Source organism: Chiloscyllium punctatum, chromosome 2 (genome assembly GCF_047496795.1).
Source record: "Chiloscyllium punctatum isolate Juve2018m chromosome 2, sChiPun1.3, whole genome shotgun sequence".
Taxonomy (NCBI): Eukaryota; Metazoa; Chordata; class Chondrichthyes; order Orectolobiformes; family Hemiscylliidae; genus Chiloscyllium; species Chiloscyllium punctatum.
The window spans coordinates 30,658,876-30,679,177 of NC_092740.1; the positions used below are offsets into that span (position 1 = coordinate 30,658,876).

Genomic DNA, 20,302 nt, shown 5'->3' on the forward strand with positions numbered 1-20,302 from the left:
GAAACTTATAAACAGAGGTGGCAGTCTTTAATCTGTCTTGAGGCCTCTGTCACAGTACCAAAGTAGCTCATATCAAACTCACACATAACATCCTATGAGACTGCCACAGAGATAAACTATCCTTCCTCATCCTCACAACTTGTCTTTAGCTTGTTTAACATGGTTGACCACAACATCCTCCATTGTTGTTCAATTGTTGGGACTGCTCTCGCCATTCTTATCTATCTCATCATCACCAAAGAATCTGTGGAGCTCACTGCTGCAGAGGGCTGTGGAGGCCAAGTCCTTGAGTGTATTTAAGAAAGAGACAGATAGGTTCTTGATTGGTAAAGGGATCAAAGGCTATGGGGAGAAGACAGGAGAATAGGGCTAAGAAACATATTAGCCACAGTGAATGGTGGAGCAGACTCCACAGACCAAATGAACTAATTCCACTCATATATCTTATGGTCTTCAAATAGAATCCCTACAGTGTGGAAACAGGCCCTTCAACCCAGCAAGTTCACACTGACACGCGAAGAGTTTCCCCATCAAAACCCATTCCCCTACCCTATTATTCTGCATTTACTCTTGATTAATGCATCTAACCTACACATCCCTGAACACTATGGACAATTTATGATGGTAAATTCACCTGACCTGCACATCTTTGGATTTTGGGAGGAAACCGGAGCACCTGGAGGAAACTCACACAGACACAGGGCGAATGTGCAAACTTCCATTCTTATTATTAAGCAAACTCTTATTACGTTATAGTAGAGTTTCCATGGCAATCATCCAGAGCTGGGGATGTGATGGGTTTCTTAATCAGCAACAACCTGTTTGATTTAACAGCAAGGCTGCTGCCGTGTTCTGATTACCCCCAGGGTACCAGACTGTTTATTGTAAATATATTGCTGCCTAAGGTTGGAGTCAGCTCCAATTGTACTGGATAGTTTGGCAGAGGGATTGAGGTGGGGAGTTGAGAGTGCAGGGGAAGCAGAGAATGCTACAATTCCTTATAAAGGAGACTATTCCCCTTGAACTCGATTCTCCTTGAGAGTCAAGGGAACAGATGTATTTCCTTTAGATGTTTTGCACAGACTCACCCTTCTGCAACTCCGGAATGCTCCAAGACATGGGCAAACAAACTGCTGTAACTAGATTAAGCACTCGATGCTGTCATTGATTCGATTATTGGTTTTAAAGACTTTTCCATTCCATGTTAGAAATCTGTAACTGAGCATGCAATGTGTGTGACTTGTTGTCAGACCCTTTAACCCTTTGAGGCCTGGAGCATTGTGTAAGTGAGACAATCTGTGAGTTCCAGGGGCCAGCAGCTGAGAAGGATGCTAATGGATTCTTTGTCACTCCAGTTTCTTCAGACCTAACTCAACAGAGTCCTCACTTGGACCATGAGTTTGCAGTTGAGACACATAGTTCTGTCCCAGCATCTGCAAGATTGCAATATCTATGAATGAGTAGCCCTCAGAAACAAGTTGGAATGTCTGATTTGGCATGGAACTCAGAGTCCCCTCAGCCCTTGTAATGAAAGCTATCAAACTCTTGCACGTGTGTACAACTTCCTGGTATCATCAAGACAGTGTGCCTACTTGGTTCCATATTTAACTGCGAGATGAACTCATGACCACATAATCCTGTCATCGGTAAAACTTTCGACTATGTCCAGCCTCAATTCGCCTCCCAGCAGAACTCTCATTCACACTTTTCTGACCTGTGCACTTAACTATTGTAATCCACTCCTGGCTGGCCTCTCATATTCTATCCTCTGGAAATTTGGGTCAACCAAAACTCTCCTGACCATGGCTTTATTGGCACCAGGTCCCATCCATCCATTATGCCTGGATTCCTGTTCATTAACAATTTTAAAATTCTCATTCTGGTTTTCAGATCTCTCCCGGGCTTTGCCGATCACTATCTCCTCTAGTCCCACAGACTTCCATCCTCTAGTTTCATGCTTCTCAATGTAATCACTCCATTATCAGCAACCATACTTTTCGCCACCTTGTCCATAAGCTGTAGAAGACCCTTTAGCACCCACTCTGCCTCTCTACTTTAGATTCCCTGGAATGTGGAAACAGACTCTTCGGCCCAACCAGTCCACACTGACCCTCCGAAGAGTAACCCACCCAGACCCATTTCGCTCTGACTAATGCACCTAACACTATGGGCAATTTAGCATGTCCAATTCACCTGACTTGTACATCTTTGGACTGTGGGAGGAAACCGGAGCACCTTGAGGAAACCCACGCAGACACAAGGAGAATATGCAAACTCCACACAGACAGTCATCAGAGGCTGGCATCGAACCTGGGACCTTGGTGATGTGAGGCAGCAGTGCTAACCACTGAGCCACCGTGGTTCCTTTAAGTAAAACAGATCTCCTCAACCTACGTCTCCATAGGTGACTCAGAATCAAATTATACTTTACAGCACTCTTATTCACCAGCCTTAGGGACTTTCATGATGTTAAAGCTGCTGGAGGAATATAGGTTGTTACTTGCAATTATTATTTTGTTCAGTGTCCTTTACCCTATCCTGTCCATTTCTCGAGTTGCATTTGTTCACAGTTGATAGCTACACCGTGCTGACGAGACATTCCTATTTCTGTTTTTATTTCTGTATTTGTTAGCCCAGAGTGTGATGGCCAGTAGGACAGCTCAGAAAAGCTTGACCTGGTCCTTATCCAGTAGCTGACACTTTGGAAACAAATTTATTTTTATATGGTATCTTTAATCGTCCCAGGGCATAGCAAAACACTTCCCAACCAATGAAGTGCAGAATCATAGAATCCCTACAGTGTGGAAACAGGCCATTCAGCCCATCAAGTCCACACCACCCCTCCCACCCAGACCCACTACATCCACGTAACTCCTCATTTACCATAGCTACACATCTCCGGACACTGGGGCAATTTAGCACAGCCAATTCACTAATCTGCACATCTTTGGACTGTGGAAGGAAGCCAGAGCACATTGTGGAAACCCATGCAGACACGGGGAGAATATGCAAACCCCGCACAGACAGTTACTTGAGGCTGGAATTGAACTTGTAAGAATGAGTTGATAATCTGCTCAGTGATTGTTGATGATGAATCCTCACCACTGCTCATCCTATCATACGAGCGATCTGTGATCAATTGGCTTTCCTGGTGGAGAATTACAGGACCTACTCAGTCTGGTATAGTAGAGGAAAACCACTTCAATAGTTTAATGATAAGACAATCATGTCTTAAAGAAGGTGTAGTTGTTGCTTAATAGCAGCATATTATATCAATATGATAGACATTGTTACTGAGACAATGAGGGAGATCCTGATGGTAGGTCTTACTCCTTTGAGTTTCTCAGTTGTTTTCCCACAAAGCCCATTTGAAATCATTGTAGTGGTTGCCATCATAGTAAGACACTATTCTGCACTCACCTTTTCAGATTCCTACATCCTTATACAACAACGATGTTGAGTTAGAGAGAGCTATTAAGCAGGTTGCTCAGAACCACTCATGGAGCATGCTAATAAACTAGTGCATTTGACATCAAGAAAGAAGTAGAGTTGGATCTCTTGAAGAACATTAAGGTGGATAAGTCCCCAGAGCCCGATGGTATCTATGGCAGGTTATTGGGAGAGGCAAGAGAGGATATTGCTGGGACTCTGACCAAGACTTTTGCTCATCACTGGAGAGGTCCTGGAGGACGAGCAAGTAGCTAATGTTGTTCCTCTGTTCAAGAAGGTAAATAGGGGTAATCCAAGAAACTGTCGACTGGTGAGTCTCACATTGGTGGTTGGCAAGCTATTGGAGAGAATTCTTAGGGATAGGGTTTTCAGGCATTTGGAAAACTCTGGCATAATTAGGGACAGTCAGCATGGCTTTGTGTAGGGCAGGTCATGTCTTACCCTCTTGAATTTTCCGAGGAGGTGACAAAGGTGATCAATGAGGCTAGAGCAATGGATGTTGCGTACATGGATTTTTGTAAGGCTTTCGACAAGGTCCCTCATAATAAGCTCATCCAGAAGGTTAAGATGCATGGTGACATGGTCTCGTGGATTCAGATATAGGTTGCCCACAGAAGGCAGTGGTATTTCTGGCTGGAGGTCTGTGACTAGTGATGTTCCGCACGAACCTCTGTTGTTTGTAATATATATAGATTACTTGGTGAAAACATAGATGGGTGGGTTACTAAGTTTGTAGACAATACAAAGATCAGTGGAGTTGTAGATAGTGTCGAAGGTTGTCAAAGCGAACAGCAAGATACTGATTAGTTGCAGATATGGGCAGAGAAATGGTAGATAGAGTTTAATCTGAGTAAGTGAGAGGTGGTGCACTTTGGGAGATCAACTTGTTAAGGAAAAGTATATAGTTAATGACAGGACCCTGAACAGCATTGATATGCAGAGGGATCTTGGGGTTCATTTTCGTAGCTCCCTGAAAGTGGCTACGCAAGTAGCGTATCGCATGCTTGCCTTTATTGGTCAGGGAATTGAGTATAAGAGTCAGGATCAAAAACAGAAGTTGCTAGAAAAACTCATTAGGTCTGACAGCATCTGTGGAGAGAAATCAGAGTTAATGTTTTGGGTCGGGTGACTCTTCCTCAGGCCTGCAGCTTTATAACACTTTGGTTAGGCCACACTTGGAGTATTGTGTTCAGTTCTGGTCACCACATTACCGAAAGGATGTGGAGCCTTTGGATGCAGAAGAGGTACACCAGGATGCTGCCTGGATTGGAGGGTATGAGAGACTAGAAAAACTTGGGTTGTTTTCTCTGAAGTGAAGGATGCTGAGAGAAAATTTGATAGAAGTCTATAAAATTATGAGATTCACAGCTAGGATTGACAGTCAGAATCTTCTTCCCAGAGTTGAAAAGTTGAAATGTCTAATACAAGGGAGCATGCATTTAAGGTGAGCGGGGAACGTTCAAAAGAGATGTGAGGGGCAAGTGTTTTACACAGAGAGTGGTAGGAGTGTGGAATGTTATTCCAGGTGTGGTGGTGGAGGCAGATACAATAGGGGTGTTTAAGGGACTTTTAGATAAGCACATGAATATGCAAAAAATGGAGGGATATGGACCAAGGTTAGGGAGAAGGGATTAGTTTAATTTGGCTTCATTTCGGCACAACATCGTGGGCTATACAGTTCTGCTCTATGACAGAGCAGCATTCTCTCAGTACTACACTGGACTGTGAGCTAGATTCTGCCTTCAGAGTGAGTGAACAACAGCTAACAGTCGCTGTTCATACTTCAACAAGGGGACAGTGAAATCGTGATCAAGGGATTGTCCTCTGTACAGCTCACAGCCACTAAGGCTAATTGTGTAATGCTGGTAGCTGACCTGGGTTAGATTCCGCAGAGTAGCAAGACCTTAGTGCGAATCTTCCTTTTAATAGTTTTAAGAAAATTGATTTCTACTGCCGTGACAGTATGACAATATCAAAACTGAAGAAAATGTTTCAGATAGCTTCAGTTGCCAGTATACACTGACTTTGCAGATCTCAGTTGAAACTACAGTTGTGCAGTGAGTCAAGTTAAAGTTACCATCATCCCAGAGGACCACACTCTCATTATAGAGAGAAGACTGGTCGTGGTTTAACTCAGGCAAGGTGAGAGGTCAAGGAAGTGGGACCTTCATGGTGGGACAGGAACTGAACATGCGCTGATGATATCATTGCTCACAATAAACCAACTATCCAGTCAACCGACCACAGGTCTGCCACCAACCTTGGGGCATCTAAAACCGGCAACAAAAGGAAGAGCTTACAGATATAAAAACCGTTTGCAACCTCAGGACATCTCAAAGCATGTCATAACTGAAGAAGTATAGCCGCTGTCATGTCAGAAATGAGGCTGTGAATTTATGCACAGCAAGATCCCACAAACAGCAAAGCAAGAGGAACACAGTCAGAGGCCCTGCTTTTGCTCACTGCTGAGCGAGCTGTGCTGTAAGTTACTGTTTTAGGTTGACTGAATGTGACAGGGCCTTTGTTTGTCACATGTGTATGTGGTGAAATTAACTAGCTCATTTCAGACATTCGCATTTGAATAGCAGCCACACGTGCGCACAGCCACTAATTGGAGAAACTTACTCAAGTCTGCATTAGATGGATTTTTGAGAGATAAGAGAGTTAAAAGCAATAGAGCTGCAGAGAGCAGAAAGGAAAGTGGAGTTCAGACCACAGCCAGTGGCTAGCACTATTGCCTCACAGCACCAGTACCCGAGTTTGATTCTAGCCTCAGATGACTGTCTGTGCGAAGTTTGCACATTCTCCCCATGTATGGGTGGGTTTCCTCTGGGTGCTCCGGTTTCTTCCCACAATCCAAAGATGTGCAGGTTAGGAGATTTGGCCATGCTGAATTGCCCATAGTGTTCAGGGATATGTCGGCTAGCTGCATTAATTAGGAGTAAATGTAGGGATAATAGGGTAAGAGAATGGGTCTGGGTGGGTTGCTCTTCGGAGGGTCGATGTGGACTTGTTGTTCCAAAGGGCCTGTTTCCACACTGTCAGAATTCTAATTCAAAGTTGTAGTTCTGGTGGCAAAATCTTGAGTGACAATGGCTTTGGGAAGTGGCCATGTTGAATTGCCCACAGTGTTCAGGGTTGTGTAGATTAGGTGTTTTAGTCAGGATAAATATAGGGTAGGGGAATGCGTCTGGGTGGGTTCCTCTTTGCAGAGTCGGTGTAGACTTGTTGGGCCAAAGGGCCTGTTTTCACACTAGAGATTAGATTACTTACACTGTGGAAACAGGCCCTTCAGCCCAACAAGTCCACACCGACCCGCCGAAGCGCAACCCACCCAATCCCCTACATTTACCTAACACTACGGGCAATTCAGCATGGCCAATTCACCTGACTTGCCCATCTTTGGACTGTGGGAGGAAACCGGAGCACCCGGAGGAAACCCACGCAGACACGGGGAGAACATGCAAACTCCACACAGTCAGCCGCCTGAGTCGGGAATTGAACCCAGGTCCCTGGCGCTGTGAGACAGCAGTGCTAACCACTGTGCCACCGTGCCGCCCTATAGGGATTCCATGTTCATGAATAGTGCGGCAATTGTGAAGGGTTGAATGGTCTAATCTTGCTCTGACATCCAAATGCCGCAAAACATAAAATGACAATCTAACAATTGGATTTCTGATAGTATTGTTGATGTTGTTAAACCAAGGCATTTTTACAGAAATGTTATGAGACGGAATTGGACAGGGAGTTGCCTAAGATATGTTAACACAAGGGAACAAAAGGTATGGAGCATCATAATGGGAAGGGAGGAGCAAGGCTGCGAAGCTTAGAGAGAGAAATTTGGAGTTCAGGTCCCAGGCAGTTGAAGGCACAGTTCCCAAGAGTGAGGCAATGCAAATCATAGCATCCCCAGTTCAGGACACAAGAGAAGGCAGAAAATTAGAGTGAACTTTATTTTCCAATCATATAATATTTCGGCTCCCAAGGGGTTAGCAAAATAAACCATACATACCGCAATTTACTGTAACAACTGTTGCAGAACTGCAACAAATCCCAGGGATAAACGGAATTCAAGTTAAAAGTCTCCTCTGAGCTGGCCAATGTCATTGTTCGAAAGCGTGACATTGCACTGGAGACTGATATTTGGCTGTTTTGCTATTTGTTTCGCTTCATTAGGTCTCCGAAGCAATCAGTTAAGGTATTCCTTCATTGCAAATCCGTGACAGCTGACGTTTGATTTGCAGTTAATTATAGCAGTTGATTTTCATAATTTATGAGTCTCACTGTCAGACCCCATTTAGCATTCCAGCTCTTGATAATGCTGAGTGGTGTAGGGTGATATGACCGGGACAATGAACCAATTAACAGGCAGAGTTAACGTTAAGTCAGCCAAGATTCTGCCGAAGTAATGTTCTATTGAGAATTGTTTCAGGAAGAGAACCTGGACTCAATTATAGCTGTTTACAGCATCCTCAACCAGTTCCTTCTCCAATCCCCCGATCCACACAATGCTGATTTTCACACAGTGTCACTAAAATCACCAGTTACTTCTTTCCAGGAATGACAAACATGTAATTAAACGATCAATTCAGGAGATTTAGAATTGGAATTCTCTCTCAATCTTCTTTCCAATGTTGTTGTACTGAGGGCCCACACATTAGGCAGCACAGCATTTTGTAGCTTGCAATGCAGCCAGGGATCAGGCACATATGCCAAGGAGTCAGACACCTGTCATTGGAGAACTAGGCTCAGAATGCTGGTAAAAACATGGTCAGACTCTGTAAGGGATTCAAAAGATGTGTCCTGTCAAGAGTATTGGCACACGGACTTAGTAAATTATTGCCAGGAACAGTCTCTGGGTATGTGATCACAGGCTCAGGAAGGCCCATAGCCTTTTTTGCCTTAGCATCACACATACATTTAAGTAATTCTTGGGAGCAAATTATTGCCGATGCTTGAATCTGTACTGAAAAACAACAATGCTAGTGGGACAGGCAACATCCATGGAGAGAGACGGAGCAAGCTTATGTTTCAAGTCTAGATGACGTTTCATCAGCGGTGAAGAGTCATTTCGACTCAAAATGTTAGCTTGTCCTAAATAGTTCTTAAATCTTGGGAGTGGTTCTGCTTCAACCACTCTTACAGTTCCACACTCCCACCACTCTCGGGATGAAAATGTTTCTCCACACATCTCCAGCCCCTTAGCTTAAATCTCTGTCCCCCTGGTCATTGATCTTTTCACCAAAGGGAAAAGTTCCTTCCTGTGACCTTGTCTCTGCCTCTTATAATTTTATACATCTCAATCAAGGGCTCCCTCAGTCTCTCTGCTCCAAGAAAAAACACCTGATTCTATCCAAACTCTTTTCATCAAGGAAATTCTCCAGACCAGGCAACATCCTGGTAAACGCCCGCCCCCCCCCCCCCCCCCCCGCCACCCGCATCTTCCCCAGTGCCATCACATCACTTCTATATTCTCAATGCGAACTACCCAATGTTTTGTCCAGTTCTAGCATAACCTCCCTGCTCTTCAGGCAGGTGTCTAAAGGCTTGGTCAGACAGATAGATTTCAAGAAGCATCTTAAATAAAGGAAGAGGTGGTGATGTTTAAGGAGGGAATCTCTGAACTTAGGGCTTACACATCAGAAGGTACAGTCACCAGTGGTGGAGTGTGGGAAGTCTCGATTGGCAGAGGAAACTATCTCAGAGGCTTGCAGGACGAGATTAGAAAGCTAGTTCGAGGCAAGGCCATGGAGAGATTCAAAAACAAATAAAAACTCTAAAATCAAAGCGTTGTTAAACTGGGAGCCAGTGTTGATCAGCGAACAGAGGAGTCATGACTGAACCATACGTGGTGCGAGATTGAACTCAGGCAACAGAGTTAGGATGTCTCTAGTTTAGAAAGGGTTGAAAGTGGAAGGATAGCCAGGGGTGGGTGAGAAGCTGACTAAAGCTACTGATTTTACACTGTCAGGTAGAATAACGATTTGGATTAGCATACAATAAGCATAAAGTAAGCAGTGAGTTTATGGATGACAGCAAAACTGGGGGTGTAGTAGACAGAAAGGAAAGTTATCAAAGATTTCAAAGGAATCTTGATCAATTGAGCCAATTGGCTGCAGAGTGTCAAATGGAGTTTAAATTAGATTCCCTACAGTATGCAAACAGGTCCTTCGGCCCAACCAGTCCACACCAACCCTCTGAAGAGTAACCCACCCAGACCCACTCCCCCACCCTACATTTACCCCTGACTAATGCACTTAACACTATGTGCAATTTAGCATGGCCAGTTCACCTGACCTGCACATCTTTGGATTGTGGGAGGAAACCGGAGCATCCGGAGGAACCCATGCAGACATGGGGAGAACTTGCAAACTCCACACAGACAGTCACCCGAGGTGGGAATCGAACGTGGGTCCATGGCCACTGTGCCACCACCAATTTAGATAAATTTAATTTAGATAAATGTGAGGTATTGCATTTTGGAAAGACAAACAAGGGCAGAACTTACCCAGTTAATGGTGGTGTCCTGGGGAGTGTTGTAGAACAGAGAGACTAGTAGTTCAGGTGCATTGTTCCTTGAAAGTGGTGTCACAGGTAGACAGGTTGGTAAAAAATGCCTTCATTGGTTAGACCATTGAGTACAGGAGTTGGGATGTCATGTTGCGCTTTTACAGGAGGCTACTTATGGAGTACTGTGTACAGTTTTGGTCACACCGATATAAGAAGGCTATTATTAAATTTGAGAGGGTGCAGAAAAGATTTCTTAGGATGTTACCAGGACTGGAAAGTTTCAGATAAAAGGAGAGGTTGAATCAGCTGGGACTTTCTTCACTGGAGCATAGGAGGTTGAGGAGCGACCTAATCGAGGTTTATAAAACCATAAGGAGCATAGATAAGGTAAATATCAAAGGTCTTTTCCCTGGGATTAGGACGTTCAATAAGGGCATAATTTTAAGGTGAGAGTAGAAAGATTTAAAAGGGACCTGAGGGTGACTTTTTCACACAGAAGGTGGTTTGTATGTGGAATAATTGCCAGAGGAAGTGGTAGTTACAGGTACAGTTACAACATTTAATAATCATTTGGACAAGTACATGAACAGAACAAGGTTTAGAGGGATATGGGCCAAACACAGGCAAAACGGGACTAATTTAGTTTGGGAAACCTGGTCAGATTGGACGAGTTGGACTCAGGGGTCTGTTTCAGTGCCATATGACTCTTCGGATCTTGAGTTCTGTCTGTGAATAGCTACAAAAGCTGGCCCAGTGCATGAGGCATTCGGACACAAAGTGATTCTGACTGAGTCTGGATGTAAGCTGCTAGTTGTGTGGGAAAGAACCAGAAAGGGGACCTTTTTTTTCCGAGGAGGTAAGGTATTCTGAAAGCAGAATCAGGGGGAGTCTCTGACAAGCTGTTTCAGGTGGTTCTGTCATCACTCTAATGATCTGTAACACTAAGAGGACAGCACATTCTTTTAATGGCTCCGAGAGGAATCTCAGCCTTCAAACCTACTCTTTTGTGACGATTGTCATCACTAACGTAGTTGAGTGAAGGCCCCAAAGCATTGTCTCGGTAAGCTTGGAGGATTGGAGACAAAGAGCCGACTATCGTTTTTCACACCTTGTGTGCCCATCCAGTCCCCTCTCTATTGTCCACAAAGCTGTTTGCAAAGTGTTCTCCCAGCCCCCAATGTCTCCTATACCTGCCAGCTTGTTTTTGTTTGTTTGGCACCTGAATGAAGGTGACAGGGGAGGGTTGGAGATGATAAAGCAGGGATAAGCTGCTGCTATGTCTGTGAATGCTGTGGAATGCAACAGACAAAAGAACGGCTCTTGATCACCCAACACCAAAAAGTTAAGAACTCACCTCTCTGCGAAATCTGAAACCTCTCTGGGTGCATGTGCTTTTGTGTTTATTTGCTTTTAGCTTTATTATTCTATGGTTTAAACGGAGGAGAGAAGGGGAGAAAGCAAAGCTCACTTCCTCTATTATTCCCACAACTAGGGGCAAATTTCTCCCTGAGGGAGCTGGGAATCTGTGAGCCTGCCACTCGCCGGGGCCTGGCATTCTGTTCGGAGATGGGGCTCCCCCACCGAGGATACTCCGTCAACGCAGGCTCCGACGCTGAGACGGAAAATGAAGGCGTGATGTCCCCGGAGCATGCCATGAGGCTGTGGGGCAGGGGGGTCAAATCTGGACGCAGCTCCTGCCTATCCAGTCGTTCCAATTCAGCCCTCACACTAACCGACACGGAGCACGAGAACAACAAGTCAGACAGTGAGAACGGTGAGTTCCAAAGCTTCTTTAAAATTCCAAGTACACTTGCTGGCCATTTCTGTCTCTCTCTCTCTCATTTTTCTCAATTCTCCCAGGAACAAGTCCCCCTAGATGTCAGGTCCCTTGGGTATTGCCGTTGCCCCAGATCAATAAGGGCACAGGACGAGCTGAGTTATGCTGGGCACCTCCTACACTATTTCAGAGACATTGTCGAGGTGCAGCATTGTCGAAATCATGATTAATTTGTCTTGCAAATTCTCTGGTAGCATTGATCACAGCCTGGGCTCAGGGACCAGGAACTCTTGTGAGATTAATGAGGATTTGATGGGTTTGGCTTTTCAAAGCAGGGAGAGCAGAGGGTGAGGGGAGCAGATAACCAAGATTTATATCTGTTGTGTCTCCTGGATAATCTCAGTGGAGGTGCAAATGCAGCTCATGGAGATAAAATGATCCCGGGAGCCCAGCCTCAAATCGAAGGTGTCTTTGTACATTCCTCGTCAAGAAAACTCGGCAGAGATGTATAGATTCTTGTGGATGGATGAGTAACCACGGAGGGCACTTTATTAATGATGCTGGCAGGGAGAGGATGGGGGTGATTGGAGGTTGGAGCACAAATTCATCATCTTTAAAAAGCAACGATAATGCGAGCAGTTGAAATAGTGTTCCATTAGGAGCTGAAAGCACTTTAAAAAGTGTGTCCTGGGAACCGTGTGGTGCAGATGTTAGAACAGCTTCTCGAGGTCAGTGAACTTGACAGCTCGCTTTGATTCAAAGCTCAAAAAGTCTTCCCCTCTGCAGGTGCTTGAATATGAGAGTAGTGCTGCTAACTCCTGGTGTCAATGACATGCACAATTGGCAACAGCATCCAACTGAACAGGCCTTTGGTCTGACAACACGAGGCTAGTGCTGAGTCGTGTTTGCCATGGGGAGTTAAAGTTCCCCTCAACAGCCTAGTCAAGCCACTGAGCCAGTTCGCTGGGGTCAGTGTGTTTCTGAGCCGAAACTGGTAAATAGGACTCAGCTCAGCTTTCAGCGTTGACCTCAAATGGGGGGAGCTCACACACGTGCAGTGGAGACAAGAGAGATATGGGGGTTAATATTGGACACTGGTGGAGACCAGGACCAAGTTTACAACCCATAAGTGAGAGATATGTAAAGATCCGTACCCTACGCGAAGTCCAAATCTACATCACTGGCAGAAGGATGGAGCGGTTGCTTTGTGGTAAAAAGAGATTCAGTACCATCAGAAAATGGTGACACATGTTGATTGATTGTTAACTGAGATGACACTGTAGCGTGGATGTACATCATATTTGCAGAATGTTCACTGAGCACACTCTGATTTCCTGGAGATTATATTAACGGACTTGTTGAAGTGTCACAGCTCCATGCAGTGTTACAAAACCAAAATCAGTTTCCCAGAGCCAAACATACCGAAGGTATTGAAACATTCAAGACACTGCATTCAGTTCAATGGTAAATTGTTTGACTCGGTCACGTTTGGCACCCAGATACAGATTTGTTCATTGATGCGGTAGTTAGTCGGAAAGGTTAGGCACAGCTTGCTCCCTGTCTTGTAGCAGTACCTAGTGTAGATGTCTGTCATCTTACTCCAAGGATGCCTTGTGAATATTCTATATCTTCAAAGTGCAGCAACAGGTACAGAGCCAATGTGAATAACTGCAGTGGATTTGGGCAGCTCAGCTCCACAATTACTGTCCCAACATATAACCTCTGCTTTTAACCTGAGTAGTAAGAGGGCAGCATTGGCTCAGTGGATTGACTCACTGCGCACACGCTAACTTCACAGTGTTCATGCTGGCTGGTGAGTGTAGGCCACAACCAATGCAACTGATCCCATCCATCAGTGTTGGGTGGGGAGTTAGGGAGCTCTGATAGCAAGTCTGACTGGGGAGAATACTCTGGACAGGAGTTTCCAGGTGGTTCCTGGAAGAGCATGTTCGTTCCCCCATATTCATGGGGAAACCTAAAAACACAAACAGCAACTTGCCTTAGAAGTTACCTGCATGGTCTTCTCATGTCAGATGCCAGCCTTCCCTGATAATACCACACTGGTCAGTTGACACTGAGAGTGCAGTACCAAACCAGAGTGAAGGATGGTGTACTTCAAATGTCCTATTCTTGCAACATACAGGAGGGATTGTGAAGTCGTGGGATGGTTGTGAAGGTTCAGAATTGCCTTGCACAAATGCCAATTCTGTTAGATCGAAGGTGGTGCTTTAAGCAAGTGAAGGATAGTCAGCTTGGTGGCAGCTATGGCTTTGGGGCTTTGTAATTGCTACCACTGCAGGTTCGAGCCATGAAAAAAATGGACAGGCTGCTTTTTCTAATGGGTTTTACCTAATTTGGATTTGCACCGGAAATTGTATCACATGTCAGAAACCAAACTGCTGGAAAACCTTCCAAAATGAACCCTTAGTCTTGCAAGCCTATCTCCTTTCTTTCCTATGGTGTCCCAAGATCACAGTGTTTCCTGGGCATGTATCTTAAAAGATCATTCAGCAGACATGGACTTCATTGGCAGGGCTGATATTTAGCGCCCATCCCGAGTCACTCCTGAGGAAAATGGTGCTCAGCAACCTTCTTGAATTAATGCAAGTCTTGACTGTGGGGTTTGCTGAGCTACTTTATTGTGCACATTTGGAATTAGAGTGACAGTCCAGGTAAAGACGATAGGTTTCCTTCCTTGAAGGGCATGTGTGAAGCAGAAGTGTGTTTCACTACTGTCCAGTAGTTTCATGGTGATCATTATTGAGACTAGCTTTTCATTCCAGATTTATTTGACAACCAGAATTCAAGGTCCTCACCTACCATGGTGAGATTTGAATTTATGTCTCAAAAATTTCAAGTCCAGACCAGTACAATATCAGTCAAATAATATAATCGTCAGGGCACCTTGCAGTACAATGGAAAAATAGTTTGTGTCAGTAGAACAGAGAACGTAGAAGATTATAGTGCTATAACGACCCTCGATGTTGCACGACCTGTGAAACCAATCTGAAGCCCATCTAACCTACACATTATCATCTATATGTTTATCCACTGGCCATTTAAATGCCCTTAAAGTTGGCAAGTCTACTACTGTTGCAGGCAGGCCATTTCATGCTCTTATCACTCTCTGAGTAAAGAACCTACCTATCCTATACCTATTACCCTTCAATTTAAAGCTAGGTCCCTTCGTGCTAGCCATCACCATCCGAGGAAAAAGGCTCTCACTGTCAACCCTATCTAATCCTCTGATTATCTTATACGTCTCTATTAAGTCACTGCTCAACCTTCTTCTCTCGAAAGAAAAAAGCCTCAAGTCCCTTAGTCTTTCCTCATAAGACCTTCTCTCCAGACCGGGCAACATCCTGGTATATCTTGTCTGCACCCTTTCCAAAGCTTCCACATCATTCCTGTAATGCGATGATCAGAACTGTACACAATACTCCAAGTGCAGTGTACCAGAGTTTTGTACAGCTGCAACATGACCTCGTGGCTCTGAAGCTCAATTCCCTCTACCAATAAAACCTAATCCACCGTACACCTCCTTAACAACCCTATCAACCTGGGTAGCAACTTTCAGGGATCTATGTACATGGACACTGAGATCTCCCTGTTCATCTACACTACCAAGAATCTTACCACTAGCCCAGTACACTGTATTCCTGTTACTCCTTCCAAAGTGAATCGCCTCACAATTTTCTGCATTAAACTCCATTTGCCACCTCTCTGCCCAGCTCTGCGGCTTGTCTATGTCTCTCTGTAACCTGTAACATCCTTCAGCACTATCCACAACTCTGCCTACCTTAGTGTCATCTGCAAATTTACTAACCCATCCTTCTACACTATCATCCAGGTCATTTATCGTGAGGAACCTTATCAAATGCTTTACTGAAGTCCATATACACTCATCCACCTGTTTGGTTGCCTTGTCAAAGAACTCAATAAGGTTTGTGAGGCACGACCTATCCTTCACAAAATCGTGTTGACTCTCCCTAATCAACTTGTTCTCAAGGTGCTTATAAATCCTATCTCATAACCTTTTCCAACACTTTACCCAGCAGATGCATTTGGGGCATCTGCAGTAGGTCTTGGAATCTGTTCCCCTCAGGTGGAATGACTTTATAACACCAGAAAGGTTAGAATGCTAGACTAGTGTACTGTCTGATTAACATGATAGAAACCTGGAATCAGAAAAGGAGATGCAAACCAGGTGGCAGCTATGCCGTATTGTATTATATTTGAATAACCAGCTGCACCAATATTCAGAGTGGAAAGATTGACCATGCATTTCCTTTCATCAGCTTAGGATTTCTGAGGCACTTCATAGGGAATGGACTGCTTTTGATGTGTATCGCACATCTGTGACTTCCTTTGCTTTACCATTGTGAACTATGCCTCCAGCTGCCTAGGCCCTAAGCTCTGGAATTCACTCTCGACTCTATCCATCTCTTAAGACACATCTCACACCTTGCCTCTTTGACCAAGCTGCTCTCATCTCTTTTGTGCAGCTCAATGACAAATCCTGTCCAAAATTCACTCCTGTGGAGCACTGTGGGACAAGTTACGTTGGTAATGGATCAGGCCGTAAGTGCAGTGCTCCCAAAACAGATCCTTGTGGTACACCACTAGTAACTGAACTCCAGGATGAATATTTCCCACCGACCACTACCCTCTGTCTTCTTTCAGCTAATCAATTTCTGATCCAAACCACTAAATCACCCTCAATCCCATACCTCTGTATTTTCTGCAGAATGTGGCGTAATGGCTTCAGATTGGCACTGATACGTTGGGCCTCAATCTCCACTTTGCACTTTGATTCCCACTCCCTTTTCCCCCAGGGCAATCCGCTGTTGTCTGGAGGCACTGGTTAATTTGTTCCTTTTTTTGAAATTGTAAAAGATCTGCTGCACCACTTGGTGATGCTGGAAGTTTTAGGCTGAATTCTGTTTTTTGACATTCTACTTCCTTGCCTTGGTGCTTTTCGAGAGCATCCTGCTTGCATTGAACAGGCTTTTAGGTTGTACTGGTCCAAAGATGGCTTTTTTGTGTAGAACTTACTTAACATTGAGCTGCAATACCCCAGACCATCAGAAATTCCTCCTAAACGTTGGCCCTGAATTCAATGAAAGTAAAAGTCCTGGAGAAAGCCATCAATACAGCAATGTTTCAGATTTGGAACTTTGTAGCAGGGCATGACGGTGATAAAGAGAGAAGCCTGAGCCCTTACTGGCAATGTCCTGAGAAGATACTGCCCCTGACAGTTCTCCTGTTCGGGCTAGATGACTGGCTGACTGGGCATTTCTGCCATTTTCTCTTTCATTTTCAGTTTTCTAGTGTTTGCTTGGCTTGTATTTTGCTTTTCACTCTGAACTTTCTTTCCTTGCCTGTGAAAGAACCAGAAAGTGGAACTGCAATGGGTCTCACGGCTCTTGTAATCGGTGGCCCTGTATGGGCTGAATGCTGTAAAGGATTCTGTTTGCTCGTAATCGTGTTCATGTGAAGCTGCTGCTGGGGCTGGTCGAGACGATCACACAGCTGGTGGAATGTGCCTTTGTAAAGGAGGTCGAGAGAGAGAGGCAATAATTTTTGTCCAGCTTCGTTCCCGAGCAGCTCTGTAGCACAGAGTCTGTGACACAGGACTCTGTGCTCTACAGTCTGTTCCTAGAATGCACACTGAGACAAACATTGACTGAGCCTGGAAGATCAGCAACTCGGTGAAAGATGCTGTTTGGTCTGTCCGAAGCTTGTTGGTCTTTCGGAGCAAGAAGTTGGCCCCAATCAGTGTTGCAGAGTGGCACACCCCAAGGCCCAGGACTACATGCGAGAGGCACACTAAAGCTTGGGACAACTGCCACCAATCGCTGTCTGAGATCTTCTGCCGCAGTTAAATGGGAGTCCATTTAGTTATCAGGCCCTACTACTGCCTCAAATGTTTGTATATATAGTCTTGCATAAGTAAGAAATGCCTTGGGTTTGTTTGTGCAAAGACTGTACAGAATTGAACTGCTGTCATGACTATGTATGTATATAAAGATTTTTTATGAATAAAACATATTTTTGAAATAAAGAAGCTAATCTCACTCATTCACATCTATTCTGGAAAAAAAGGGTTTGATTTAAACAGCAGTTTCTTTGTATTTCTCTTCATATAAGGTTTCACAGTCTTCTTTCAGCATGAATCTAGCAACCAATCAAAAAATCTATGTCTTTTCAATGATGGGGTGTGAATTGAGGGCCCTGTTTTCTAACCATTCACTATAATCAGTGCTTGACAGTATGTAATCTTGTGTGAAAGCAGAGGTATTGCTACGGTCAACGTCAGTCGTGATAGAAAAATACCTAGTTTATACAAGATAACTGATTATTTGCTGTGAGAAGCAATCTGTTGCTCTATTGCTGCGCCTTTGTGCCAAGTACAGGGAAGGTTATAAGCATCACTTCTAATAATCTATGCTTCGCTGTCACAGATCTTTAGACTTTACCTTATTTATCCAGTTCAAATATCCTCAGTCCTCCGTTACAAAGAAAGAGTCTCCTTTCTGAAAGGAGGGAACACTTGTGCTATCCATTGAGTGATGTTTGAAGGGCTTCATCAGTTTGTGGTGCACTGTCTAAAAGCTCTCTAAAAGGAGCTTTGCTGGCAGCTCCAGCACTTATAGAGTTTTTAGTTAATGATTTTAAGTGGACTAAATGTACTGATGTCAACAATTTCCTTATAAATATCTTAAAAAATGCCTATTTTTAGAAATCGATAGTAAGCAATTGCAGAAGCTTGTCCATCTTCATCCTCTCCCTTCTTCATTCGTAGTTTTCAATAGTTATATTGCTTTCAAATTGTAATTGTAGTCTACATTTATTGTAATTGAGGGTTGATATATCTGACCCTAATATTTCTTTTCTTTGTCTTATGAGGCTACATGCCATGGTGAACAATGCCATCGTAACTCCAGGCGTATAGAAGCAGGAGGAAGTTATTCTGTTCCTCAAATCAGTTACACCATTCAGTTCGATCATGTACCTTTGCTCCATTAACCAACTTGCTTCATTCCTGTTATGTCCAAAGAAATATCTATCAATGTCAGTTTTTGAAACTTTCAATGCTGGTAACTTCAAGAGCTTTCCCTGAGGTAGTGTCCTGGACTTGCAAAGCACTTAATGTGTGAGGAAGCATTTTGTGCCAACGCCCCTATCGCGCTCCCCATTCCCCTGCCAAAAAAAGGGGCTACTTTAAATTTGAATGTGGTGCTCCCTTGTTCTGGTCGCCATCGTCAGGTGAAATAGTTTCTTTCCACGTCCCTTATTAATGCCTGTGTTCATATTCAAACATCAGAGAGGTAATGGCCCAGTGATATGATGACTAGACTGTTAATCCAGAGAACCAGGTAATGTTCTGGGTAGCTGGGTTTGAATCCCACTATCAGAGTCAAGATAAGAGTGGTGCTGGAAAGGCACAGCAGGTCAGACAGCATCCGAGAAGCAGGAAAATCGATATTTTGGGCAGGAACCCTTCATCACTTCCACTCCCCTGACATAATTTCTGCCCCCGGCATCACCACCGACGCCACGTGTTCCGCGACTTCCGCCCCCATCACGAACGCTTCCGCAGCTGCTTCCGTCCACGACAACTTCACGTACACTGTGTGTGACGTCACTTCCGCCCCGTACGTCATCGCTGACGGCACAGTTTCCGCGACTTCTGCGCCCCCCCCCCCCCCCCCCCCCCGCCACTGCCGTCATCGCCACCACTTCCGCCCCACCAACACTACTCATCTGCATACTACTGATACGCGCCCCCCACGGATCCCACTGTCACCATCCCCGCCCCCCCCCGAACCCTGCTAATGATTCCACCACCATTCCCCCTACCATCACTTCCACTCCAGTTACAGCCTCCCCACCCCCCAACTCCCAGCTCCACACCTATACCAGGTCCTAGTTCCCACAAACCAGTTTGGACCCATTGAATCTCACCGTGGCAGGTAATGGAATTTGAATCCAATAAGAAAAAAGCTTGTTAAAAAATTACATTAAGAGCCTCATGATGACCGGGAATCCATTGTTGCTTGCTGGAAAACTCATCTATTGTTCTTTAGGGAAGGTAAATGCCCATCCTTACTTGGTCTAGTCTATGTGACTCCAGACCCACAGCAAGGTATTTGAGTCTTAACTGCCTTCTGGATGGGCAATAAATACTGGCTAGCCAATGGTACCTTCATCCCAGGAATAAGTAAAGAAAACTTAATTAGATCTCCCTTATTGCTCCCCATCACTATCTCTGTTCCCAGTGGATGTAGACCCTGTGTGGTTGATAGACATTACAGAATTTCTATTTGTTGAACATCCCTGACACCATGAGTGCATCATAATTTATTGGCCTGAGCAATTGAGATTTAGTGAGCTTTATTCCCTAGATCCTAAAGATGAGTAAGTTGATCTCATCTTAAACAGCAGTCTGGACAATTCATCACAGTTCCTCCTGTGTAACAGTATTAAGGCAGAATTGTCCAAGGATGTCTCTGAGAGTGTTGTTCTTTACACCCTTAAGCAAGTGTCCCTCATAGCACAGGC

General features: G+C 44.5%; 1 protein-coding gene across 16 annotated transcripts in view; it reads left to right on the forward strand.

Moving 5' to 3' along the window:
* The window catches only part of LOC140495521 (teneurin-3), a 2,480,372-nt gene that overhangs the window by 1,961,514 nt on the left and 498,556 nt on the right, over positions 1 to 20,302 (forward strand). For 15 of the 16 annotated variants that reach the window (XM_072594601.1, XM_072594600.1, XM_072594605.1 and 12 more), the window contains one exon: positions 11,453 to 11,734. The exons of the other annotated variant lie outside the window; for it this stretch is intronic. In XM_072594601.1, coding sequence (XP_072450702.1) covers positions 11,453 to 11,734 — 282 coding nt within the window. The remainder of the gene's footprint in view (positions 1 to 11,452; positions 11,735 to 20,302) is intronic. 16 annotated transcript variants of the gene reach the window in all.